Here is a 27,803-nt window from a genome sequence, read left to right as displayed (position 1 = left end):
GTGTATACGTGTGTGTAAATGAGCAGAGAATAACAACAAAGAAAATGCAAATAAAAATCTGACAACTTAATATCGTCAACCTGGCCGACTGTTAACAGCTGTTCGCGTGAGACCACCTTATAAAATCCGCCTTGGATGTAGATGCATGTGTTTGCCTGTCAAGTATCATGTTATGTATTATTGTTTGTCCTTGTCAATGCTGGCCAGCTTTAGCAGAGATCAAGAGAGGATCTATCGCGAAGTTATCAGATTGGGTATTCTCGGAACATCGATGTGACCAGCAAGAGGTATATAACGCAACACGTGTCAGTCTTATCTGAAAGCTCGTATTAAAAACGTATCAGCAAACAACAATTAGAAAGTTGTAAAGCAAATAAGTAGATCAATAAATCATTGTGAAGTAAATTGTAAACGAATTGCGTTTTAATTGGAAGTAAAAGGTCTGCAGTAAAAACGTAAGATTATGTAAATTGACAATTTTGACAGACATTTTCAATTACATGTGAATACAAAAAGTGACAAATCACAAGGCAAGGCGTATTTATAAAGTTGGTCACACGCGAACAGCTGCTAACAGTCGGCCAGGTTTGACGCTATTAATTTGACAGATTTTTGTTTGCATTCTCTTTGTTGTCATAAAAAAATCAGGTGTTTTTGTTGTCAATCTAACGAAAGTAACCCCAAATTAAATTGTTTTCACAAATATTTGATATAACCAGCTTTCTCACAACTTTTAAAATTTTTATGCAAAACAAAAGTCAATCAATCAAAAAAATAACATACTGGTGTTATTGCAAAAATGATGAATCGTATGTAAATTGAAAATTTTAACCAACTTTTGCAATTACATGTTCATACAAAAAGTGACAAGTCACAAGACAAGGCGTATTTAATAAGGTGGTCTCACGCAAACAGCTGCTAACAGTCGGCCAGGTTTGATGGTATTAAGTTTGCATTCTCTTTGTTGATATCTTCATTCCCGCATATTCTCTGCTCTTGTACGCACATTCATACAAATTTCTTTATGTGTGTTTCGTTCAACTTGATTACAACATGGAGGATTGCACCATATGATTTGTGGTTGTTAATTGTTTCGCCATGTGACACCAAGGCATCTACATGTCATGTAAACGCGCCTTTAGACGGTTAATGTGTTATACGGTTACCGATAACTGTGTTCGCGAGTAATCAATAAGAAGACGACTCCAATAAACATACTTTTAAAGGGCTAGATTGTCTGAGTTAAAGCAGTAAGCAGTAAACACAAAGGCACAACTGAGCTTGTTGCTAAAATAAGAAAGTATTTTACAAAAATTTATTTTAGAGAAAATGTCGGAAAAACCTACTGTGCTGATATTGGGCGGTACGTTTTCTGTGCTGGCGTCGTAAAACGCTTGAATTTGTATAGTTTTTTTTTTTTTTTTAAATTAGGGTGTTAGCTCAGGACTAGTCATTCTTGCACGGAATTATTAATCATACATTTTTTTAGGCTGTGGTTTTATCGGACGTAATTTGCTGGTATATTTGGTTGACAATGATTTATCCCGAGAAGTACGTGTAGTTGATAAAACCCCTCCGCAAATGGCGTGGTTGAATGAGAAACAATCCAAAGCTTTTGACAATCCAAAAGTCGAATTCTGTAGTGCGAATTTGATAAATGCAAGTAAGTATGATACGGAGTGCAATGATACAATATTAGTGCGTGTAATTATTTTTGTAACGACAAGGCGATTTCAGTACCAACCATATAAAGTCGTTAATTTTTATACCCACCATAGTGGGATGAGGATCTATTCATTTGTAACATACCGAGGAAATCATCTTAGCGCAGAGATTAGCTCGCCAGCCTTCACTTGGGTTCCTGACTAATCCTGACCAAAGGCCAAAAAATAGTACTCTTAAAAAAGGTCAATAAAGGATATTTTTCAGAAAAGGGTCAAAGCCTTTTTTGTTTTAATTAAACGAAAAAATTGCAATTAAAAAAGACAGTACAAACAAATTGAAATAAGTAAAGAAAGGTACAATATTTGATTTAAATTATTTTTTAATTGTGTATTTTGAACCAAATTTGTTCAATACATATCACTTTTTTTAATAAGTGGTTTAGACTATATCCAGAAAAACAAAAACAACGTCTTCACTCGTTTTGATAAAAATTTGGATCTAAATATTTTGATACAGTTAATTGTTATACCCACCACTACTCTAATCAAGTCATTCCTTTTGTTGCACCTCGAAATATTGATATGTTCTTGATCGTCTTGACATTCTAAATTGATCTAGTCGTGTTGGTCCATCTGCCTATCGAAATCACAATCAGTCACTTGGTGGCGTAACGTTGACTGATCCGAAGAGATGCGCCAGGTTGTTCAACCGTCAATTTATTGTGCGTCCCGAGAGTGACCGGGCAATGAGGAGAGCCATTCGCCGTATCCATGGTCTCCGAGCTGATGAACATCCATCACAATTTACCGTGGTCGAATTTACGGATGTCACGACGGATGCTAAAGAATATGGATTTATCTCGTAGGAGAATTTCCATTCGCCGTACATCAGCATGGATTTCGAAGGCAGCATAGTACAACAACTGCTTTGTTTGCCTTCAATCAGCCCGGGCCATGTGATAGGACGGTCCTCGTGGTATTGGAACTATCGAAGGCATTCGACACGGTCGGCCATAGGAACTCTGCGACTAAGATGGGGTGAATCCAGAGGGATCTGGGTCTGAGTCGAGTGGGTCTTGCTTGGCATTTAAACACGTGATGTGTGTCTTGTGGTCCCTGGTCACAATCGACATCGGGACACATAGGACTACGAGCTCACTTATGTAAAATCGGTGCGACAAGTGATAGGATGTTTAGGGCATGGGGGGAAGAAGAAGAGACGTTGGAGCATTTCCTTTGTCATTGCCCGGCTTTTGCGTCCAACAGATACCTGTACTTAGGTGGAGACACTATATCAGACATGAACCAACTTAGGGGAGTGGCATTGAAAAAAATAAAGGATTTTGTAAGTAGCACGGAATTCCTAACTTAAAATTTTCTTTTTAGAGGTTACTTTTTAGTTTTTAGAGCGCACAACAAGCCAATTACTGGCTAAAGTGTATGTCCATAGTGGCATGGGGCGGATTAATATCTGCACCCTCTTTTCAACCTAACCTAACCTACCGTGTCTGGGTTCTGGGCGGTGGATACCTATCTGCTGATGGAGGTGGTCCACATGAGAACTGAGAAGGCAGTCCGTCGAAGTTCGAAGGGCGCCATTCTGACATCTGAATATTATTCCACTGCATGTCACAGAGTTAACGAGGCCACACTGGCGCTTCATAACTTACCACAGACTCGCCAATTGCTTTATGCGAGGTCAACAAGGTGTCTTTATCAGCATCTCAGTGCTGCTGACAAGTGACTTGAGGACCTTATTTCTACTTTTGACTTTATCGCAAATTGCTGTGACATGTGGGGAGAATGTGTAAGAGTTGTTAAATGTGACGCCAAGTATTTTGGGACACTTGATGGTCTGAATCATTTCTCCATTGACCATCACAGTCAGCTCGGCATTCACCTCAGGCGTATTTGTAGGGAACAATGCGGCTGAAGATTTGGTGGCAGATATCTTGCAGCAAAATATGAGGCAAGTTCGTTCGTTGAGTTAGACGTTCAACCTATCGCTAACTACATGGCTAACTATGAGAACCACACAGGCTGGAACTTTGAGTTCCGATCTGTGTGGTGTTCATCGTTATGACGAAAAGCGTAGCTTCGAGCTACCGGGCGAGAGTTCACAGGTTGCGAAAAGTGGAGTGCTCCATAGGAAGTAGCTGCAACTGCATTGCGAACAATCAGCGGTATCCAGCGGAGAGTCTCAGAATATCACTTAATTTGGATGTTGATATACCAACATATTTGTCTTGTAAAAATATGAGGTGGTAGTATTCCTATTAGTTTGAACGCAAATGTATAAGTTAATGGTATACCACTCAACCGAAATGATTGCTCCCACTCTATATTAGGTCTGCACATGCTCTCTCAGATAAACAAAAAAGGCGAATAGGTTAAAAAATAATTTTTATGGCTTTTATAAAGGTCTGCAATTATTTTATGGTGACAACAGTATGATGTACAAAGTTCATCAATTGCTGACCTATATCCATAAATTAAATGTTGAGGTCCTTTCTGAGCAACGTTTGCATTTCTATTTGAATTGCGATTTTAGCAAAAACCCGCTTATAAAATAAGCAATTTAGAACAGTAACACTAAATTGTGCGCAAAAACTGACATAATTCAAAAACAATGCATGAGGAATACATATTATTCTATAAAAATTCAAAGTAAAAATCAAAATATATGCATATTTACTTTTGCAATTAAAAATTTGCCCACGACCATTCCATTAAATAACAGCCCGAGTAAACAATTTTTTTAAAAGAAAATAAATGCATTTTTAATAAAGCTTAGAATGAACTATAATCAAATATACTTTTTTACACTTTTTTTCTAAAGCAAGCTAATAAAAGTAACAGCTGAGAACTGACAGAAGAAAAAAAGCAATTACAGAGTCACAAGCTGTGGAAAAATTTGTCAACGCCGACTATATGAAAAATCCGCAATTACTTTTTGGGCAACCCAATAGATATAGTTGGATATAATTAGATCCAAATGGATCTGCCATACGGGCTGGAACATTGATGTCCGATATATGAGGTGTTCGTTGTTGTCACGAGAATCTTAGCTGCCAGCTACCGAGCGCGTCCACAGGTTGCGGAGAGTGGAATGCTCCATACAGAGTAGCTGCAACGGCAGTCGCAGACAATCAGCGGTATTGAGCGAAGAGTCTCAGTGAGAGGCCGGGCGCCACCGGCTCTTGCACAAATACTTAGTGCCTATGATGCTCGACATGACAAGGCGGGTTATTGACGCCTTTAAATAACCAACGGCCAACCTGTTTCCTCGGCGATCGGTCCTATGGACCGGAACGAGCTTACTCACCTAAAGAGGCTCGACGAGGATCGCCACCTCCAAATGAAAATGTGGTTACAACAACAACCACAACATATACAATTATATCTGATGCTATATATAATTATATCTGGTAGTAGATATAATTGGATATGGGATCAGATATAATTATATCTGCTATATATAATTATATCTAAAGAGATATCCAATACTTAACTATATCTGGCCTTGGATATAATAAAAACTGGCATTATATATAATTATATCTTGGGCTATATATTTGTATATCTTGCGCTACAAATGACTGAATTTTGTTCTTTCAGTGTTTTAACGTAGAAAAACTTATATTTTATTTTTAATTATATAGCAAATAATAATTATCCTAAAGAATTATACGTTTTACTAACAAAGTTTCCAATCCTAGAAATGTGAGATATTTTGTCATTTTTTAAAATTTGATCAATATGTGATTGTTGGTGTTAACAATTGGTAATATGTGATATATGAGAGTTTTATTTTCTAAATGTAATATGGTTACAGAATGTAAAATATTTAAAATATTTTTAATTATATCTGCACATTGCGCCAATTTAAGGTAGTTCATTGTTTCTCGTCCAAAGTTTTTCTTTCCCATGGACACTTTTTGCTAAAAAATTCATTATGAGATTCAATGGGAACAGCAGATGTTGCCCATAAAGTACCCGAGGTCTAGTAAACCCCTTTGTTTCGAATTTCATCGAAATCGAATAAAAACACTCCTTGTATGCTATATCCAAATATGGTCCGATCGTGACCACACAACAAAAAGGTGTGGGGGTCTACCAAAACACAGTGTCCCAAATTTCATCGAAATCGGATATAAACGGCTACTTTTATGGGCAACGCAACACAAAGAATAAGAAGAAACTCAAATTCATAACTACTTTTCAAGAGTAAGCAGAAAAAATAAGGAGTATTGGCAAAAGAAGATGCTGTTTGTCCTAAATATAGACTAATTGCATGTGTTTACCTTTAAGCGCTCAAATTATAAACCCTACTGGAAAAATAAAAGTTTAATTAAAAACAACAAAATTTAGATGGGACGTATTTGCTGACTATTGCAGTATGAGGCTCAAATAAAAGGTATTTTAGAGTACAACACGTATCTGATATATATTTTCATGTCACTGGTTGGAATAGATACACACTTTCGGTACCAGGTTTCTGGGAGTCCACACTACACTCTATCAACCAACCAATACCCAGGGAGCCTTCCCACTCCCAAAATCTCCATGAGAATATCAGTCTCAAATAAAGTATTTTAATTATAGGTACATCTAAACATAAATAACTCTAAACCCTCCGAGCGACTTTTTAGAATTTATAAAAAGATGGGGGTGGGGTGGCCCCATAAACACTTTTCCCGAATGTTGATATCGGATTCGTGCTCTACTCTCAAATACCTTTCTTTTGAGCCACATATTGCTATGGTTTATAAATATGTCCGATTTAGGGTAGCTTTGGGGGCTGGGGGTGGTCCCCTAAATACTCGGCCCCACAATTGGATATCGGATACGTTTTTAGGCTACTATAAGAGGGCAGACCAAATTTCGCTTTAATCGCACCACTCATCTCCGAGATCTGGCGTTTCCCCCATTCAAATATCAAAAAATGTAGTACCCTTTTCATCACGGCATCATTATGCGCCATCTAAGAAAATTTCAAGAAAGTCGGTTAAGCCATTTTTGAGTCCATGCGGAACAGACAAACCAACAAACAAACACAAATTGATTTTTATATATAAGATTTGTAGAAATTGGCAGAAATTCAGTTCAAAATATATATACCATATCTATTCGGATATATAGGGATATATGGCGTTTCCCCCATTCAGATATCAAAAAATTTAGTACCCTATTTTCATCACGGCATCATTATGCGCCATCTAAGAAAATTTCAAGAAAGTTGGTTAAGCCATTTTTGAATCCATACGGAACAGACAAAGCAACAAACAAACATAAATTGATTTTTATGTATAAGATTTGTAGAAATTGGCAGAAATTCAGTGCATAATATATATATATATATATATATGTGAGGCCATATCTATTCGGATATATAGGGATATATAGCAGATATAATTAAATATAGTGCCAGATGGGATTATGTCGAAGACCTTATATATTTATATAGGCCATATCTTTTCGGATATATGGCAGATATAATTAGATCTAGTGCCAGATAGGATTATGTCGAAGACCTCATATATTTGTATAGGGCACCACAGATATATTTAGATATGAGAGGTCTAAATTGATCTAGTTATATCCAATTTTATTTGGCACTATAATTAATTATATCAATCATTTTTGTTTACTCGGGTGTACATATTTAATTGTATCGGATATGTAACCTTTTTACTTGGATATTTAATTTCTGTTTGAGAATACCAAAATAGGCATGAAAACAGAAAAGGGCTGAAAGTGAATCCATGTTTTATTCTACTCAACATATAGAACGTAACTTATTGTATAAGCCATGGAGTTCAAAAAGGCTTATGTAGTATATTCATCTTTTTGAATATTTTCTTTTTTCTTATAATTTTTATTTTATTTTGTCAACCTAAATAAAGGCTCCTGCAAAAATGCATTTGCGCCTCATTCAACTACCGGCAGAACATGGGATATAGTTATTAACTGCGCTGCAGAAACTCGGCCAAATCAAACCGACGCAGTGTACAAAGAAGGCATATTAAAGTTGAGCATGAATTGCATAACTGAAGCATTGAACATTAAAGCCAAGCGTTATATTGAGTTAAGCTCTGGATGTGTTAACAGCTCGGAAAAAATTCCTTTAAAAGAGAATTGCAAAACAGATCCTTGGACAGCAGTGGCGAAACAAAAGCTTAAGGTTGAAAAGGAACTGCAGTCATTGGAAAACTTCAGTTTCACCATAGTGCGCTTGCCAATTGTTTATGGTTTTGGGGACAAACGTTATTTAAGTAAGTATTTTATAAGAATTGTTACCATTATTACTATAAGAGTATGCTTTTAAAGCTATATTTAGAATACTATTTCCAATGATCTATTAATAGAGAATGAAATATATTTTATACGAATTGAAAAATTATGAATGTAAAGAACAATTGTTAGAAATAATTGTTTATAAACTAAAGTGGTAATGTTCAATTCAAACACACTTCCTCAAATTGTATTCCAGATTGCTCTTTAAATTTGTTATTTTGATTGCAGACAGATGTTTGGTCAACATATCACATTCACAACTTCCGTGGGGCAGTATATACATATGTATATATACTTTAGTGTCGATGTGAAACCTTACATGCCTCTGATAAAGCTATAAACTGCATGACTGAGTCCAAGCCGATGGTGTGCGGTGCCCTTAAGATCTTAAAAGCCCTTTTCGGCTTGAACCAATCCACGTTTGGTGGGCAACACACCAGATAGCAATACTAGGGTTCCGTCAATCCAAGATTGTGCTGCTGGCAGCAGTGCCTCACAGTCGACCTCAAGTGTCGTCTCAGGCATCTGATCGGAAACCTCTTCCATTCCTCTAGGTTGCCTATCGTCACCTCGATTATACGGCGATGGTATGAGCTAGTCCTATCCTCAATCCATTTTCCCATCGCTTTAACTCTCATAGCCGAAGTGGTTGACTCGCGCTTAATCTGTATGTCTATGGGTCGGATATCCAGAATAGTCCCCAGTGCCCTAGAGGGCGTGGTCCTCATCGCTCCGCCTATGTCAAGACAACATGTTCTCTGAACCTGTTGTATTATTCTTACTTTTCACATTTTTATAAAGCCAATCAAAAGGAGAAATTTGAACTGAATTGGATAAAGTGGAATTTTTTTTGAAGTATTCGAAAAAAAAACTAAGTCTTGGAATTATTCTGCTCAAAAATTGTAAACAAAATATGGGACATGGCTGAATAGCGCATACAAAATTAAAGTTACTTTGAAAGTTACAACAGCAGGAGCTCCACCTAAGGAATATAGCAATCTTGGCGAAAAATCCAGGAAATATAGAATTTCCGACACATTCAAACGAAGAAGCCAAGGATTCCTTTAAGTAAATATTCAAAAGAGATCAAAAGCCACTGGCAGCTATTAGAGTTGTCGACATTCTCCCTGAAGCATCGCCGACCCGGCTTAAGAGAATAGTACAGAGCATTCCAACGCCTTCACTCCAAGAAGGCTACCCAGAAGAAGACTTGGACAAGATAATTTAGATTGTTCAAACAAAGAATACATTGACGACAATGTCAAAAGGATTACGACTGCACTAGTGGAGTCTTTCGAAGATAGTTGTCCTCTACGTGAAAGGAAATCAGCCTAAGAAAAACCCTGCATGACCGGGGAGATTCGAAACATTGGGATAGAGGTCCGCAAACTTTATAACTGAGCTCTACGTAAAAATGCGGAAGTATATTGGGATGTGTATTACACACGGCTCAAGAAATACAACAAGATTACCAGAGCGGCAAACGTGCCTCATGGAAGCTTTTCTGCGAACAGGTCAATAGCGATAATGAATCCGCCAAGATGAAAAAGTTTCTCTCAAAAACCCATGTCCAAACTGAAACTAGAAGATGACATGGGAGTAAGAGCAGAGACAACGGAGGACATGTTGAGGCTTTTGATAACTGAGCTCGTCGTAAAAATGCGGAAGTTTACTGGGATATATACTACATAAGGCTCAAGGAATACAATGAGATTACCAGAGCGGCAAAACGTGCCTCCTGGAATCTTTTCTGCGAACAGGTCGATAGCGATAATGACTTCGCCAAGATGAAAAAGTTTCTCTCAAAAACCCATGTCCAAACTGAAACGTTAGAAGATGACATGGGAGTGAGAGCAGAGACAACGGAGGACATGTTGAGGCTTTTGATAGAAACGCATTTTCCACAAGATACGATGGGACTCACGGAGACACCGGAATCTTGGCAAGAATCAGTGGCAAGGCAAGTTATGCGACACCACAGGCCTAGAGACTGCCCTGCACTAGGTTGCGCATAAAATAGAAGAATCCTTCGATGCCAAGAAGTACACATTGGCGGTTTGCATTGACATCGAGGGATGCTTTTTACAATGTGCGGACCGATCCAATCCTTAGACCAAAACCGGGTGGACTGGGTCCTTAGAGACTGGATAAAACATAAAAGGGATAAAGTGGGTGACCACCACAAATAACCTATTACGGATGCTGATTGAGGTGGGATTTGAACCCGTTGTTGTTGTTGTTGTTGTTGTAGCAGTTTATTGTGTACTATCTTTCGTCTGCTTGATTCTGTTGAGTGTCAAGACCCAGGAACTCCGCGACTAAGATGGGGTGCGTCCACAGGGATCTGGGTCTGAGTCGAGTGGGTCTGGCCGGGCAGTTAAACAGGTGACGTGTATCGTGCGGTCCCTGGTTACAGTCGGGACATACATCTTGCACGTCGGCATCAATCCTAGCTCTGTGGGAATTGAGGCGGCTGCATCTGCCGGAACGTAATTGAGCCAGAATCACTCTGGTTTGCCGGGGGAGGTCGATTTCTTCGGGTGCAATGGGTGGCGGTCGTACTCCAAGGACTACATTCACCCGGTAGCCAGTTAACGCGTCTGCTACCGTGTCTGCATGAATGTTGTTCAGACCCGCTTGATATGCCGCTTGATCTAGAGGTTCTCTCTTGTAGCGCTGGACCTCACGCTCTAGATCATGTAGATCTACCTTAAGGCTTCTGGGCGGTGGGTATCTATCCACAAGATGATGATTTGGATGATTTCTGCGATAACAGCCCAAAAGGTATTGCTTAGACAGCATGTAGTTATGTCTTCGCACTGGTAGGATCTTTGTCTCCTGGTGGAGGTGGTCCACATGAGAACTAAGGAGGCAGCCCGTCGCAGTTCGGAGGGCGGCATTCTGACAGATCTGAATATTATTCCACTGCGTGTCACAAAGCTGACGTGACCACACTGGCGCTGCATAACTTAACACAGACCGGCCAATTGCTTTGTACGTGGTCAACAAGGTTTCTTTGTCTGCACCCCAAGTGCTGCCAGCGAGTGACTTGAGGACCTTGTTTCTACTTTTGACTTTATTGCAGATTGCTGTGGCATGTGGGGAGAAAGTGTAGGAGCTGTCAAATGTGACGCCAAGTATTTTGGGACACTTGATGGTCGGAATCAATTCTCCATCGACCATCACAGTCAGCTCAGAATTCACCTCACGCGTATTTGTAGTGAACAGTGTGGCTGAAGATTTGGTGGCGGATATCTTCAGATTTCTTGCAGCGAAATATGAGGCAAGCTCGTTGAGGTAGACGTTCAACCTATCGCAGATGTCATCAATGGGTGGGGGGCCTGATGCCAAGATCGTACAGTCGTCCGCATATGATACGATCTCTATGCCGTCTGGAGGAGGTGGGATGGAGGAAAGGTAGAGGTTAAACAGAGCCGGAGATATCACCCCGCCTTGGGGAACTCCCTGTTTCACTCTACGGTGTTTTGACTTCTTATCCCTAAATTCCACAAATGACTGGCGGCCACACAGATAATTCGCGACCCAACGTTTAAGGCCTGGCTGGAGGGACGTGTTGGCGATGTCCTCAAATAATTTGGCATGGCTGACCGTGTCGAATGCCTTCGATAGGTCCAATGCCACGAGGACCGTCCTATCACATGGCCTGGGTTGATTGAAGCCACGGCAAATGTGTGTGGTGATGGCATGCAAAGCTGTTGTTGTGCTGTGCAGTCTCCGAAATCCGTGTTGATGCTCGGCGAATGGAAATTCTCCTACGAGGCTCGGGAGGAGTAATGCCTCAAGCGTCTTAGCCACTGGTGAGAGAAGGGAGATCGGTCTGTACGACTCCCCCAAACTCGGGTCTTTACCAGGCTTCAGTAGCGGGATCACTCTGCCCATTTTCCAGACATCGGGAACTATAAGAGTGTTCAATGACAGGTTAAGGACAGTGGTAAGGTACTCAACTCCAGGTAAATCCAGATTCTTCAGCATCAATGTAGAGATTCCGTCGGGGCCCAACGCCTTGGAAGATTTGGCGCCACGGATGACATTCGTAACTTCGCCCACGGTAAATTGTGATGGCTGTTCATCGGCTCGGAGACCACGAATACGGCGAATGGCTCTCCTCCTTGCCCTGTCTCTCTCGGGATGCACGATAAATTGACGGTTGAACAACCTGGCGCATCTCTTCGGATCAGTCACGGTTAACTCGCCAAAAGTGACTGAGGTCCTGTCGTCCCGTCTACCGGGGTTCGAGAGAGACTTAACAGTGGCCCACAATTTGCCTGCACCGGTGCCTAAGTTACATTGCTCCAAGTGTTCCAGCCACAAATTCCGCTTATGTTCGTTGACTACCCTGTTTATTTCCAGATTCAGCTCGCTGATTCTGGGGTTAGCGGGGTCCATAGCACGAATCCCATCACGCTCGTCTGCGAGTACCACTGCTTGCGCCGGGAAATTGGGTCGCACTTGCGGTATTCGACCGGCTGGAATAAAGCGAGCGGCTGCTGCGTTGATGATGTCTCGGAATTTCCTCTCGGCCACAAGCACATCAGAGGGGGGTGGCAGTTCATTGAAGCGGCGATTGGTATACTCTCTGAAGCCAGTCCAATTGGCCTTCTTATAGTTGATGAACGTTCGGCGCTCAGAGGTTATGAAGTCGGGTGGTCGGTCGATGGTGAGGATTATGGGGAGGTGGTCTGACCCCAAAGAGATGACGGCTTGCCAGGATACGTCACTCAGGAGATCAGGGGATGCGATTGAGATGTCTGGCGAGCTGCTGCACCTCCTCGTAATCCTAGTGGGGGCATCCTCATTCACCGTGCAAAACGTGGAGCTATCTATCTGCTCTGCCAAAGCTATGCCACGCTGGTCGTTGCCTAGGGGAGAATGCCATGACGAGTGATGTGCATTGAAATCCCCCAGAACCAGACGACTATGGCCAGATAGCAACCCACTTATGTCGGGGCTGTAGGCCTGGCCATTAATCGGGACACAGCTGCCAACCGGCGGTATATACACGTTGTATATCTCTATCTCGGCAGTACCAGACTTGACTGCTACCCCCATACATTCCATGTATGGGTCACTAGCGTCAAGCGCAGGCGAGATAGGTCTATACTGCACGGAATGGTGTATAACGAAGGCCAATCCCCCACCTCCATTCCTTGAGCGATCCTTACGTAGCACATTGTAGCCGTGACAACTGTGCAAGCTGCAGGTGTTAGTCAGCTTTGTCTCCTGGATCGCTGCGACCGATATGCTCTTCCGACTCATAAAATCCACAATCTCATCAATCTTGCCTCGCAGTCCATTGCAGTTTAACTGCAGGAACGATACATTTCCCGACACTGGCCTGGCAATAGTAGGGCTAGGGTGCTGTCTTTGCATAAATTGCCGTACGGGAGAAGTCGGGGGGGTCACATAGTCCGACGACGAGGACGCCGAAGGCGACGACGGCGACGCTTGTGACCCACTGCTGGCTGAGTTCGCACAGCACCTAGCGACATAGCCAGTATGACTATACTCCCGTAGCGAAGTTAGGCCAGAGCAAGAACGGAAATGTACCCACTCCAAGCACCTGTTACACCTCACCGACACTGACCGATGATGAAGGCGGTTCTGGCAAACGGAACAGAACCAGGGTCCGGGGTTCTTTTCAATCCCGGCACGGACCAAAAGCATACGGAGAAGGCACTCCGGGATGTGCCTCTCCCATGACGAAAAAAGACGAACACGTACACTGAGGCGGCAGCCCTTGCCGATGAAGATTCCATCGGGTCAATCCGGTACGTACAACCGGCTGCCATGGGATTGATTTGAACCCGTCTGCTATGCAGACGATGTTATAATACTTCTCAGGGGAAAGGATCTGAACCAGCTATGCAGAAGGCCCGAGGCCTTGTATATGGCATATGACTGGGCTAGACCCAGGGTTCTCAATGTTTACAAGAAGAAGACGAAGGTGGACATTGACATACAGATTAAGTGTGAGGCAGCCACTACGGCTATGAGACTTAAGGCAATGGGAGAATGGATTGAGGATGGGAGCAGCTCATACCATCGCGGAATAATCGGGGCGACGATAGGCAACCTGGAAGGAAGGGAAGAGGTTTCAGATCGGATACCTTAAACGTTACTTGAGGTCGAGTGCACTGCGAAGCACTGCTGCCAGTGGCACAGTTTTCGACTGACGGAAAACCAGAACGGTAAGGTCACAGTCATGCAGTGTAAGAAGGAGATTAACGCCTTCTCTGATAATGGCACAATCCACATCGTTTGGGTGCCGCGCCATAACGGAGTAAGGATGAATAAAAGGGCAGACGATTTGGCGGTGAAGGCCAGAGGTCTGTCGTCAATAAACTTGGTTAACCCGAACCTTTCGTTTCAACGAAGTCCGAGTTAAGGGCGTGGAACAGCGAAACGGTCGGTAGGACATCAAAAATCCTGATCCAGAAGGAAGTAAGAAGGAGGTCAGTATAGCTCTTGGTATCATAACGGACCTACTTTATGCAAAATCGGTGCGGCAAGTGATAGCATGTGTAGGGCATGTGGGGAAGATGATGAGTCTTTGGAGCATTTTCTATGCCATTGCCCGGCTTTCGCGGCTAAAATATACCGGTACTTAGATGAAGACACAATACTAGACATGAACCAACTTAGGGGAGTGGTATGGAAAACAATTAAGGATTTTGTAAGTAGCACGGAATTCCTAACTTAAAATTTTCTTTTTCGAGGTAACTTTTTAGTTTTTAAAGCGCACAACAAACCGGTTACTGGCTTAGGTGTACGTCCATAGTGACATGGGGCGTATTAATATCCGTTCCGTCTTTTTAACCTAACGTAGATGGAGGTCTGAAATTTGGCATTTAGATACAAAAAGGAAATATATGATGGGTGACTTAATGATTTTTCGCAATTCCTTCATTGTTGTATTGCAGATGTGGTATATGCAGATGGAGCTAGAGGTCTGAAATTTGACATGTAGGTACAACTTGGAAATAAATGATGGGTGACTAGATGATCTATTCATAATTCGTAAATTGTGATACCAAAATTGGTACCATCTTTGCAGATGGAGCTAGAGGCCTAAAATTGGGCATGTACGAAATATATGATGGGTGACTAAATGGCCTATTCACAATTCTTTAATTTTGGTATCAAAATTGGTACCATTCAGAAATTTGTGTACAGATGGAGCTAAAGGTGGGAAGTTTGGGATACAGTTACACCTTGACAGTATGTAATGGGCAACTAGGAGATTTTTTTTTAATTTGTACATTTAGGTACAAAATTTGCAAAATGACACTTTCTTTACGGATTGAGCTCTCCAACTTGATATACCAAAACGTAAAAAATTGTACTTTCTTCACCGATTGACCTGCAGATCTCAAAATTGAGACACCTTGGCAATATATATCGGGTAACTAGAAATTGTTTTTTAATTTCTTACATTTAGGCACAAAAAGTACAAAATGGTACTTTGTTTACAAAGTGAGCTACGGCTCTCAAAATCAGGATACAGGTATACCTAGAGTATAAATCGGGCGATTATGAGATTTTTTGGAAATTCATACATTTAGTCAATAACATGTGTAAAATTGTGCTTTCTTTATGGATCGAGCTAGAGCTCTGAAATTTGGGATACCGGTACAGCATGAGAGTACATACTGGCCAATTGGAAAACATTTCTTGAAATTCGTAATTTTAGGTACTCAAACGTACAAAATGAGCTTTCAAAATATTGTAGAAATGAAGAAGATTTTTTTAATTATTTTTTTTCAGTACTAAAACGAACAAAATGTTATATTCTTCAAGGATTGAACTAGAGCTCTGAAATTTAAGATACAAGTACACCGTAAGAGTATATATCGGGCGGCTGAGAACTTTTTCGAAATTCGTACATTTAAGCATTAAATTGGTACTTTCTTTACGGACTAAGGTGTAACTTTACGGATTAAGTTACACCTTGGCACTATATATCGGGCAACTAGAGGTTTTTTGAGATTCGTATATTAAGTACTTTCTTTACAGATGCAGCTAGAGGTCGAAAATTTGGCATGTACCTACAATTAGCAAATATATGATGGGTGACTAAATGGTTTTTTTCAAAATTCGTACATTTTGATACCAAAATTGGTACCATTTCGTACCTTTTTTTATAACTGGAGGTAGAGGTCTAATGTTTGATATGTAGGTGCAATTGGGAAATATATGATGGGCAACTAAATGATCCATTCACAATTTGTAACTTTCGGTACTAAAATTGGTACCATTTGGTACAACTAAGAAATATATGATGGGTGACTAAATGATCTATTCACAATTCGAAAATTTTGACACCAAAATGTGCAAAAAGGTAAGAAATAGATTGTATTCGCCTACACATTGAGAGTATATACCGGACGACTAGAAGAGTTTTTAAGTTCGTAAATTAGGGCTCTTAAACGTACAAAATGGCACTTTCTTTACAAATTGAGCTAGAGCTCTCAAAATTCAAATGCAGTTGCCCCTTGATATTGGTTGTGGCGGTTGAAGCGGACCGGGAGTATGCTTGTCTCTAAATATAAAAGAGACGCGTGATTGACTGACTGACTGATCACTGCCCAGCTCAAACGGCTTAAGCTAGAACCATAAAATTTTCCACGAATGTTGGTCTTGGGTCGTAGGCGCGTGATAAGATGGGATTTAGTGTTATTCGTACGTTAAGGTACAAAAAATTAAAAAAACGTACGAAATGGTGAATGTTTGCCCAGCGCGAACAGATAGGGCTAAAATTATGATTTTGGGCTGAAATTAAAAAGCATCTCGAAAAACTAAGATTTGGTGACAAAAATTTCCAAAAATCGTACCGTAGGAAGGAGAAATTGTATACTGATTGAAAAATTACGGCACTTTTCCAATACCGCCTGGCATTATTTTGTTCACCGCGCCAGAAGTGTTGTTGAGCTTTGTACTTAAAATATTAACGCCATTATAAAATGTTTGTTAAACAAATAAATAAAATGTTGTAATACAATTTGAGTGCGTAAAAACCTGTTCAAATACTCGAAGGAGGTGAAAATGGAAATAGTACAAATACTAAGGACATTCTATTGGGTTGCCCAAAAAGTAATTGCGGATTTTTTAAAAGAAAGTAAATGCATTTTTAATAAAACTTAGAATGAACTTTAATCAAATATACTTTTTTTCTAAAGCAAGCTAAAAGTCACAGCTTATAACTGACAGAAGAAAGAATATAATTACAGAGTCACACGCTGTGAAAAAATTTGTCAACGCCGACTATATGAAAAATCCGCAATTACTTTTTGGGCAACCCAATACATTAAAAACATGGTAGTCTCTTGTGTGGAAAACGATGCTGTATCAATGCATATGAAATCCTTTGCTGAATACAAAGAATTGAGGTTGGACGCGGTGTAACATTCCTTTTTGTAATTATTAACATAAATAATCAAAATAAATCAGAAAATTATGCCATAAAAGATCCATTTATTACCCGAATTCGAAAAAATTTGTTGGATATCGTCCAGATCGCACCATATTTGCCATATAGACTGATCTCCCGATATAGAGTATTGAGCCCATAAAAGGAGCATTTTTCATCCGATTTTGATGAAATTTGAAACAGTGAGTTTTAATAGACCTCTTGCCTCAAGTCTGGAGATCGCTCTATATAGCCGATATATAACTAAAATCCGATTTTATGAGATCAGAAGATAAGGTTTATATACAAAGAATACAAAATCATCAAAAATTGTTTGAAAAATGTTTTTATACTCAAGATATCGGCAAAATTTTAAATAGGTAAATACCTGGGTACCAATTTACTGGGTAAATGCCTTTTGGGTATTTACCCATCGTCCATCTCTAGTAATGAGGGAATGTCCTATCGAATGAAATCAGCAAGTTTTTCTGGTTTAAAAAAAGGATTCGGTGAAAAATATCGCAAAAAACGAATAAAGTACCAGCCTTTAGGGGGTGGAATAATCAATAGCGGATTGGTACTAATGTTCTGGTGCTAAAACCAATAACAGATTGGCATTAAAACCAATACCAGTTCTGTAATAAGGCTAGGACCAAACGGTTTTAATCATTTTATGTTTCATCCATACCATCCGGTATTGTTTTTGTATCACACGGTGTTGGTTTACTTTTAATACGGTACTATGGTACTGAAATGAGCAAGAGCTTTGAATATTGATACTTAGGAACACTGTGGAAACCTAAATTGGGAGTTTTTGGACATTAAAGTACCAAAAAATGTACGAAATAGCTGAACGGTGTATATGGCAAACGGGTAGTTTTAGAACTTCGAAATTTGGTTTAAATGATTATTGTTGCGAAATAAAGGGAGTAAAGAGAAGAAATATGGAAAATATACTGGAAACGGGAGAAACGTACGTTTAGTACCGTATTCGCTACCATTTCGTACTTTCTTTCCGGATTGAACTGGAGCTCTGAAATTAAACCGAACAAAATGACACCTTCTTTACAGACTAAGATACATGTAAATTTTGGCAGTATGTACCGGGTGACTAGAACATTTGTACCAAAACGTATAAAATGGTACTTTATTTACGGACTGAGCTAGAGATCTCAAAGTTTATATCGGTCGACTAGATTTTTTTAACGTACGTTTAGTACCAAAATTGACAACATTTGGTAATTTCTTGACGGTTTGAACTAATGCTCTGAAATTTAGCATGTAGGTAATGGAGGTACAACTAGGAAATTTATAACGGGTGACTAAATGATCTATTCACAATTCATATATTTTGATACCAAAATTGGTAACATTTGGTACATTTTTTACAGATTGAGCTTGAGTTCTGAAATTTGGCTACAGGTATATATGAGGCGACTAGACGATTGTTTTAAATTCGTACATATTGGTACAGAATTCTTTACAGGTTGGGCTAAAGCTATCAAAATTGTGAAACTGTAACACCTTGGCAGTATAAAGTGGGTGAAATTCGTGCATTTAGGAACTAAGCCGAACAAACAGCAAACTTTCGAATGAGTATAGCTAGATGCTTAAAATATTGCACAACTACATTCTATTAGTGTAGGTGTTGAGATTGTAAATGGGCCATATCGGTCCATATTTAGATATAGCTCCCATATAAACCGATCTCCTGATTATACTTCTGATTTTTATCCGATTTGGCTGAAATTTTGCACAGTGTCCAATGGACCATGTCAAATACGGTCCGGTCCTAATATAGATCTCTTATGAACCGATCACCCTATTATACTTCTTGAGCCTCTAGGCGGCGTAATTCTTATTCTATTTCGCTGAAATTTTGCACAGTGACTTTTTTATGACCTCCAACATACGCGCCAAATATGGCCTGAATCGGTCCATAACCTGATATAGCTCCCATATGAACCGATTTTACTTCCTGACCCCTATAGAGCGCAATTCTTATCCAATTTGGTTGAAATTTTGCACAATGGCATGGCAGCCGGTTGTACGTACCGGATTGACCCGATAGAGTTCTTCATCGGCAAGGGCTGCCGCCTCAGTGAATGACACACTGCTACAACAACAACAACTATGGTCTCTAACATCCAACTCTAGTATGGCCCGAATCAGTTCATAATCTGACATAGCTGAAATAGCATAACAATTCTTATCCATTATCCTTTGTTTGCCTATAAAGGGATAGCGGGCAAAGAACGTGACAATTTCGATCCACGGGCCTGGCAGACCTTCCACGCTTTTACATGTTTTTTTTTTTTTTGCTTAGAAAAATTTTTTTTAATGAATGAATAACTTATGTTACATTTATGCATTATATTTATTTTAGTGCCTCGTATAATTATTGCTGCGATTTACAAACATTTAAATGAAACTATGAAGCTGTTATGGAATGACGCCATGCGATTTGCTACCGTTCATGTTTACGATGTTTGTGGAGCGGTTTGGAAATTGGCAAATAGTGAAAAGGCTTACCGAGAAACATATAATATAACGGATGATGCAGAATCCACCCAGGGTACAATAAGTGATATGCTGGCTGATATATTTTCTATAGATATTGATTACTTTGGTATTGTAATGTCAAATTTAACAAAGGTCAGTAAAACGCATATATAACTGCTTAAACATTAACAGAACTAAACGTTTAATTTTAGCTTAGTCTGTCGGACACTGTTAGCGAAATCAATGATAAACATATGGCCCCTTGGGCAGAGATTTGCCAACAGGATGGCATCTGCAATACGCCATTGACACCTTACTTGGATGAAGAGCAACTGTATCACAAACATTTGAATTTAGATAACTCAAAACTAAAGGAGTTCGGCTATGAACTAAAACACCCTAAGGTGACATGTGATCTCATTAAGGAAATAATAGACGATTATGTTGAACTTAAGTTATTTCCAAAATCGTTGATTTTATAATTTTCGATACAAGCAACGTTTACGATTTCAATACGCTGTGCTGCAACTTTAGACTGCGCTCAACAAATGACTTTAATTGATATACAATTCTTGAACTGAAAACTCATCAAGCGTTCTTATGCTCTATTACTTTTCCATTTATCTTTCTCTAAAGTGTACTTATAGTATTATCGTAGTTCTATACCACTGAAATCTTACCATCTGGTGTTAACAAATATTTCAATGGATTTTTATGAAAATACAAGATTTTATCTTATAAACGATTAATTTTATATAAGGCTAAAGTATTTGATAGTATGTATGTTAATTGGTTCTAAAATAAAATGTAATCTGTCATATGTTTGTGCCAAATAAATAAAAATAGAAAACTAAATTAAAATCATTCATTGTATAGAAAAGATATTCCGTTGTTTATAAGTGATTTGGAGGTTTATATAGAGAACTATGTTTCACTTTTCCTTTCACCCCTTGAGGCTGTTAAATGCATGGTTCGAATTGATTAACTATTTACTTTAACGGTGACTATGAAAATGTTGCCCATGAACATTCCACTAAGGAACAGGGGCAAACTTCTCACATACCAAGTTTGCCCGTGCAGTCCGATTCAAGTTTAAGCTCAATAATTAGGGGCCTCCTTTTTATAGCAGAGTCCGAACGGTGTGCCCCTTTGGAGAGAAGGTTTACATGGCATAGTACCTCACAAATGTTGCCAGCATTAGGAGGGGAAAACCACCGCTGAGAATTTTTTTCTGATGGTCCAGCCAGGATTCCAAGCCAGGCGGTCAGCGTCATAGGCGGATATGCTAACCTCTGCACTATGGTGGCCTCCACAACCTCCTAAACTGTTAGTATTCAGTTTTATTAAATTTTTCTTGATTTTAACTTCCTCTTTTTTCGACTTGCATTGTCGAGCAAAACACAGAAAACATTAAAAGCAAAAACGTTTAAAATGTGCTAAACTTGTATTAATATTGTCTTGCGTCCATTTATTTCATATGGCCGGATCTGGTTAATATTAGGCGCCTAAATCGAGAGGTCTAATACAAACGACAATTTAAAAGTTCAGCAAAATCGGGTAACAAAGGCGCCTTTTATGGGCCTAATTCCCAAAATCGGAATATCGGTTTATATGCCATCGTATTATTATGGTCCCGTTCAAGAACTGGGGGTCTGTGCAAAATTTCAACCCAATATAATAATTTTTTAAGGCCGTGACATAATCACTACCTAGGGACCAGATAGCTGCAGCGAGTATGATTGTATATGCTTGATCATCTGTGAGCAAGTGAAACCACACAGCAAAAAAAATTTTCATGATATTAATGACTTTGTCATAACATTCATTAAACAAATTTTAAATACGTCCCAATCGAACTTTTCATAATATTTATGACACACATTTCATAAATTTCAATTCAACGAAATTATGAGTATCTTTCATAACATTTAAGAACAAATTTTAATAATATGCCCTAACCGGCAAAAAACTTGAAAAATGAAAGATTCGGCGGAGCTCGGCAGGGACTAGAACCTGGGCACACGGAGCAACAGCGAGAGCCATTGCCGTTGTCTTAGCGTTCGAAGCCATCAATACAACTTCCAACAGATGCTTAAAATAATGTGTTGTATGGAAGAAGTGTAATTTGTCACAGAAAGAATGTCTGTCAATACACAAAAATAAATGCATTGGGAAAAGTACAGCTAATAGACAGGGTTGTCGAGTATGGTTAATGTGGTAATTGTATCATAGATGCGTTATCGCTGTTAGTACGGTTCAAATACAACATACCAACACACGGCCCTTGAAGCCATCACACCTAATATGGTTGAAAAGTTTTCTAACCAAAGACGAAACGCGTCCCATAGTGGTAGGTATGTGTTGCTATCTTTGGCTTTCCTTTTCCATTTGCATCTCCGATCATTGAGCTCACCTCGAAAGAGAAACAAACAGAAATTGTAAAATTTAATGATCTTCGCCCTAACGAGCAAAAAACTAGAAAAATTAAATATTAATTGTATTCATGGAACCCTGTTCTACTGTTTATAAAATGTTTTCATTACATCTATAAACAAGAAAAATAAAACCAAAAGCTTAAATTTTTAGTTAACTTTATTGAGATAAAATTTATACATAACATCACACTTGCATGTGGAACGGAGGTAGCGATTCTTTACCAGACTCTGGGAAGTCTGAATCGTTTCGGTGCATAAAACTGACGCTGTATACGAACAAAAAAAATATTGCTTCACGGTTACCTGTGTAAATTATGATGGTCTATCAATGGCTTCACTTTGCAAATTATGTGCTAAGTTCTTACACTTCAATTCCTCGTTCAGGCGATAGTCCTAAAATCCTATGTAATGATCCTAAAAATGTAATGATGAGTTGTTAGATTATGGAATTCAAATGAAATATCGCGTATCCTCATGTTTACTACATGTTGAAAAACTTTTTTTTTTTTTTTGCAAAAAACACTATACTGTCGACAGTTCTTACTTATTACACTTTTCACTTCACTGCAAAGTTAAATACACCAAATAATTTCCAGATTTTACGTAGAATGAATGACGCAGAGACCTAACTGTGCATGTTGCCCATTGTTGCAATGTAAAACATGCTTGAAGAAATGCGTGTGTGTGTTTTTTCATTCTTTCTTTTGCACACAACGAAAGCATGTGAGCAAAAATGAACAAACGAGAAATAGTGGCAAAATGCTGAACCTCTTCCAAGTATACATTAAGTAGTTTACTTGAACTTGACTTGGAAAATTCCCCCATAAAATTTTCATAAATGACATTTTTCATTTTACATCTACATGGACATATTTGAATGGCATAATATTTATAATAAAGATTATTAATAATATGAAAAGTTTTTTTTACATGTATAAAACAAAGTTTCATAAATATAAGAATATTTTTCATAAACGATCATATTCATACATTTTTTTTCATTAAGAATTTTCATAATATTTATGATTTTTTCATTAATAATATACAAATTTTCATAATATTAATGGACAGGTTATGAATCCCGATCATTACATTTATGAAGAAAAATTCTCTCTTAACTGTCTATTCAACTCGCTCAAAACGCAATGAAACTGTTGTGATTCAAAAACGAACTTATTGAAGCACTAGGTTCCAAACGAACAATTCACATGCTTGTTTTGGTTAGGAGCCTGTGAATGATTCTGCTGAACGGGACGCTCAATTCAATAGCTCGTGCTTGATATGATTTTTCTGTTTGTAGTATTTGATTTGATTTGTTCAAAGTGCAAATGAACAAGTCTGATTGGAGTCAAGCTACATAAATTGCTCTTCACACAGATTTAGAAAACAAAAACATTCTTTAATTTCATATGGTATATAGCTTAATTCTAACATTCGAAATTTAATTTCATTAAATGAACTAAAAATTTAACAACTTTACTTTTGGGACACCAAATTCATTAAAAAATGTAAATGGGGTAAACTCGAATGGAAACAAAAAGTTCATTCAAGTTGATTCATTTCAAGATAGCTTGTTTGATCATCCCTCGTTACTGAATGAAACGAGCGAGTACGAACATTTATGTTTGATTACAAATGAAGTTTGAACTGAATGTTGAGTTCGAGCGGTCATTGGTTTTTCAATCGAGGACTCTTAGAAAATTCACATAAGGAAGTTTGCTACTGCTAAAGAGTGTTGGGATGCTTTGAAAACACAGCATGAAAATCTAATCCGTAGGGTAAGTCTCCTCCAGCAACTATCAAAGAAAGAAATAAATGAGAGGCAACCGATGGAGGACCACATCGCGCAATTCTTCTTTCTTGGAAGTTTAACTGAAGATTACAATATTATTCGATCAGCATTATAAGTGCGGCCCGAAAAGGATCCGATTTTGGAATTGGTAAAAGAAAAGTTGATGAAAGAAGCTAAACGTAAAATGGGGAATCAAGAAGTTGCTTTGAAAGCCAAAATTTAATCCTTCTTTTCTTTCCTGTTCTTTTCATGCGAAATTGATTTGATTCTACTAAACATTAAAAAAATGAATTTTCTGAACAAATTATTTTCTTATCGACCAATGGTTTAAGTGCGAATTACATTTAACAACCAAAAATATTTGGAACGATTTCACTCTTCCTTACGACAATATTTTGTTTAACTAACACAAAAAAAAATTAAAACCAAAAAAAAAAGTTTTGCGAAATTATCGGACACGTATGTTGAAGAAAACGAGTTTTTCTCACACAAGCACCAAAAAGTAAAATAATGTTAATGTGTATTGCTATGATTTTCTGTAAATCAAATCATCATAGAATCTATGTTCATTAATTTTCTCTCTTTCTTAAGAATAACATAGTACAATAAAAACATATTCGCTGATTAAGAAGTTTTAGAGAAGCGGTGGATTTGTTTAACCCATTTTAGACAGGTGTTGCGTGCTCAAAGCTGCAATTATATGTTCAGGCATGTCATATGAGCTGTTACTTTCTGTATTCATAAGACTTTTCTTATGTAGTTAAAAATACGAACAGAGCGCGCTCTTATCGGCATGTATTCTCTTATGTATTGTACCTTTTTTATAGACATGTGTACATGTATACTCGATGAAATAGCAGCTCGATTTAATCGAATCAGTTGCATATTTATTCCAACATCTATTTGTTATATTAAATTTCTCGTACGTATCACACGATGTCTACAACTTTCAGAGTTGCTATTTTTGAAATTACATATGACATGTCTGATCGCGTAATAGGATCTTTACATGTATGTATAGGCAATACATGTATGATACTAACTTATATGTATGCTACTATAACTTATATTGAAAAAAAAATTACGGATTACTCTGACTACAGAATAAAATAGAAATAATTTTTTCAAAAAGTTGTCTGTGATATTTTTATTAAAACTGTTCGTAAAATGAGTCAAACAAAAACTTCTCTTTTTTGCAACCTTAATATTTTGATGGAAAAAGAGAAATATGTCATAATATTAATTTGAGTACATTTCGCTAACCTCTGCGCCATGGAGGACATCGTAGCGCAGAGGTTAGCATGTCCGCCTATGACGCTGAACGCTTGGGTTCGAATCCTGGCGAGACCATCAGAAAAAAAATAAATTTTCACCGGTGGTTTTTCGCCTCCTAATGCTGGCGGCATTTGTGAGGTACTATGCCATGTAAAACTTCTCTCCAAAGAGGTGTCGCATTGCTACTCGACGTTCGGACTCGGAAGCCCCGTATCATTGAGCTTAAACTTGAATCGGACTGCACTCATTGATATGTGAGAAGTTTGCCCCTGTTCCTTAGTGGAATGTTCATGGGCAAAATTTGCATTTTTACATTTACAGTTCACCAGAAGATAAAAAAAATATACTCGTATATCGTTCAAATTTTATTTTTGATATTAAATATAGTGTCTGTCCTATCTTTTTTTCAACCCCGATTTTTTGGGAACTATTCTACACAAAAACACCGAGTGTAGCTTTTATTTATAAGGGAACCGAAAGCTTCTTGAATGTAAAGTTTGGCCTGCAAAAGGATACAGTGGTAATGAAAGTGCTTTTCGTGCCACTCTTGAAATAAGCTAATTATCTGTTTCAAAATTAACTAGGGATTCACCGTAATTTTGAAGGTGGGAAGTGCATGATAACATTCCGAGATGAGCTACATGGCAAGAGCATCTTTTTGCTATTGATGAGAAACATGTTGCATGGATGAGTTGGTGTATCTATACATGCCATTGACATCTTGGTCATCGTGATAGGGAAGCAGTTATGGCAGGTGTTAATAAGAAATTGATTAATGAAATATACCTTGATTCCTGCAAGAAAACCTTTTCCAAAGGTATCGTCTAATACCTTAAACTTGATATATAGTGATCTGTGTGGTCCAATGCAAAATTGTGCCCATAGCGGCAATCGTTATTTCTTGACGCTTGAAAAGGGTGATTTTTTAAGAGCAATAGGAAAGTTTTTCAAAAAAAAAAAAAATAAATTCAGTAAAATTCATGAAATCCTTATTTGAATCGACGGTCTATATAATTTAATGTTTGATGATTATTTCATGCAAATGTTGACCGTGACTGCGCCGTCTTGTTGAAACCACATCTTATTCAAATCAAGCTCTTGCACATTGGACAAATAAAATTTGGATATCATCTCACGACAGCATTTACCATTCACAGTTACGTTACGATTCGCATCATCTTTAAAGAAATACGGTCCAGTGATGCCATCATCCCTTAAACCGCACCAAACCGATTTTTTCCGAATGCATTGGTAGCTCTTGCAATGCTTCTAGCTGATCCTCATTAAAAAATCGACAATTCTTTTTATTACCCATTGAGCCAAAAATGAGCTTCGTCGCTCAATGGAAGAAGCCTGCGACGAACTTTTTTAACAAAGCACGCATTTTGATAATAAAAGTAAATAATTTGCAAGCGTAGTTCGTTTGTTAGATGATTCATGATTAAATTATTGACCAAACCGAAGATGATTGACAGTGAAACAAAACACGAAATGTGCGTGGGCTGTTTAAACCCATGTTGGCAAAAAGGTAATAGCTAAAAAATCAGCCTTTAGATAACAAGGGCACATTTTGCACTTGTACAGCAGTTTGTACTGTATAAAAGCGAAGCAATAGAAAAGTTAGAGAATTAGAGAATTTGATGCGAAAATAACTACGTGCTGTCTAAGCACGTTCCAAATCAGAATTTTTAAATCAAGCGTGTCTAGATAACATTCACGCAGACACGGTAACTGATGCGGTGATAGCTACCGGACGAATGTGGTCCTTGGAGAACGACCGACTCCCATTGAACTTGAAGAAATTTACCTCCCCCGGCAAACCAGAGCAGTTCTGGCTCAATTACGATTCGGCAGATACAGCCGCCTCAACTCCTACAGAGCAAGGATTGATGCTAACGTGCAGGATGTATGTTCCGAATGTAGCCTGGGACCACACGACACCTGTTTAACTGCCAAGCCAGACCCACACGACTCAGACCTAGATCCATCTGGACGCACTCCATCTTAATCGCAAAGTTCCTGATCTGGATACTCACTCAAAAGAACAAGCAGACGAAAGATAGAACACAACATACCGCTACAACAAAAACTACTTCTATAACAAAAAGGCAATACTCATATATAGGAGGCACATATCTAACGACAGATTTTTTTTGCAATTAATACCTTTAATATACTTTTAGATACGAAAGCAAAGCTCTTACTCGGACTGTGTCCTAATTTCACGCCGCATAGTATTTGATTGTGGAATAGCTTCGCAAGGGCATTCCAAAATATCATCAATTTTATCTTCCATTAAAATTAATTCTCTAAAATTGAAAATCTTTAATATTCATATATTAATTTATCTCACTATACAAACTCGATATTGCATTCAATTCCAGATTTGTCCATTAATGAAGAAAAGTCCA

The 27,803-nt window shown here is 38.5% G+C and overlaps 2 protein-coding genes and 1 long non-coding RNA gene across 4 annotated transcripts in view; 1 reads left to right on the top strand and 2 right to left on the bottom strand.

Annotated features, from left to right (window-relative positions):
• Positions 1-20,661, bottom strand: part of LOC106091371 (uncharacterized) — a 40,987-nt gene extending 20,326 nt beyond the window's left edge. Inside the window, exon 1 of the transcript XR_009397132.1 lies at positions 20,571-20,661. The gene's annotated coding sequence lies outside the window, so the exon portion shown is untranslated. The remainder of the gene's footprint in view (positions 1-20,570) is intronic.
• Positions 1,217-20,774, top strand: LOC106091378 (methionine adenosyltransferase 2 subunit beta). 2 transcript variants are annotated; one of them, XM_013257878.2, is made up of 5 exons: positions 1,217-1,363; positions 1,490-1,663; positions 7,571-7,939; positions 19,775-20,043; positions 20,103-20,774. In XM_013257878.2, exons 1-5 carry the CDS (start codon positions 1,330-1,332, stop codon positions 20,370-20,372), a joined length of 1,116 nt encoding a protein of 371 aa, XP_013113332.1. In that variant the 5' UTR covers positions 1,217-1,329; the 3' UTR covers positions 20,373-20,774. The 2 variants fall into 2 exon arrangements, with proteins under 2 accessions (XP_013113332.1, XP_013113333.1); XM_013257879.2 differs by having other exon boundaries at positions 1,275-1,363; positions 1,432-1,663.
• Positions 20,775-22,464: 1,690 nt separating this feature from the next.
• Positions 22,465-22,976, bottom strand: LOC131995084 (uncharacterized). The gene is made up of 2 exons (XR_009397133.1): positions 22,870-22,976; positions 22,465-22,739 (listed from the first exon to the last, which is right to left on the bottom strand). It is a non-coding gene; the product is annotated as an uncharacterized LOC131995084 (long non-coding RNA).
• Positions 22,977-27,803: the final 4,827 nt, after the last annotated feature.

This window comes from Stomoxys calcitrans, chromosome 2 (assembly GCF_963082655.1).
Source record: "Stomoxys calcitrans chromosome 2, idStoCalc2.1, whole genome shotgun sequence".
NCBI classification, from domain to species: Eukaryota; Metazoa; Arthropoda; class Insecta; order Diptera; family Muscidae; genus Stomoxys; species Stomoxys calcitrans.
This window is presented reverse-complemented; position numbering and strand designations above follow the sequence as displayed.

Coding starts and splice junctions, on each gene's coding strand:
- LOC106091378 (XM_013257878.2), top strand. CDS start 1,330: ATGTCGGAAAAACCTACTGTGCTGATATTGGGCG. Junction 1,364..1,489: donor TACTGTGCTGATATTGGGCG/GTACGTTTTCTG, acceptor ACATTTTTTTAG/GCTGTGGTTTTATCGGACGT. Junction 1,664..7,570: donor TGCGAATTTGATAAATGCAA/GTAAGTATGATA, acceptor ACCTAAATAAAG/GCTCCTGCAAAAATGCATTT.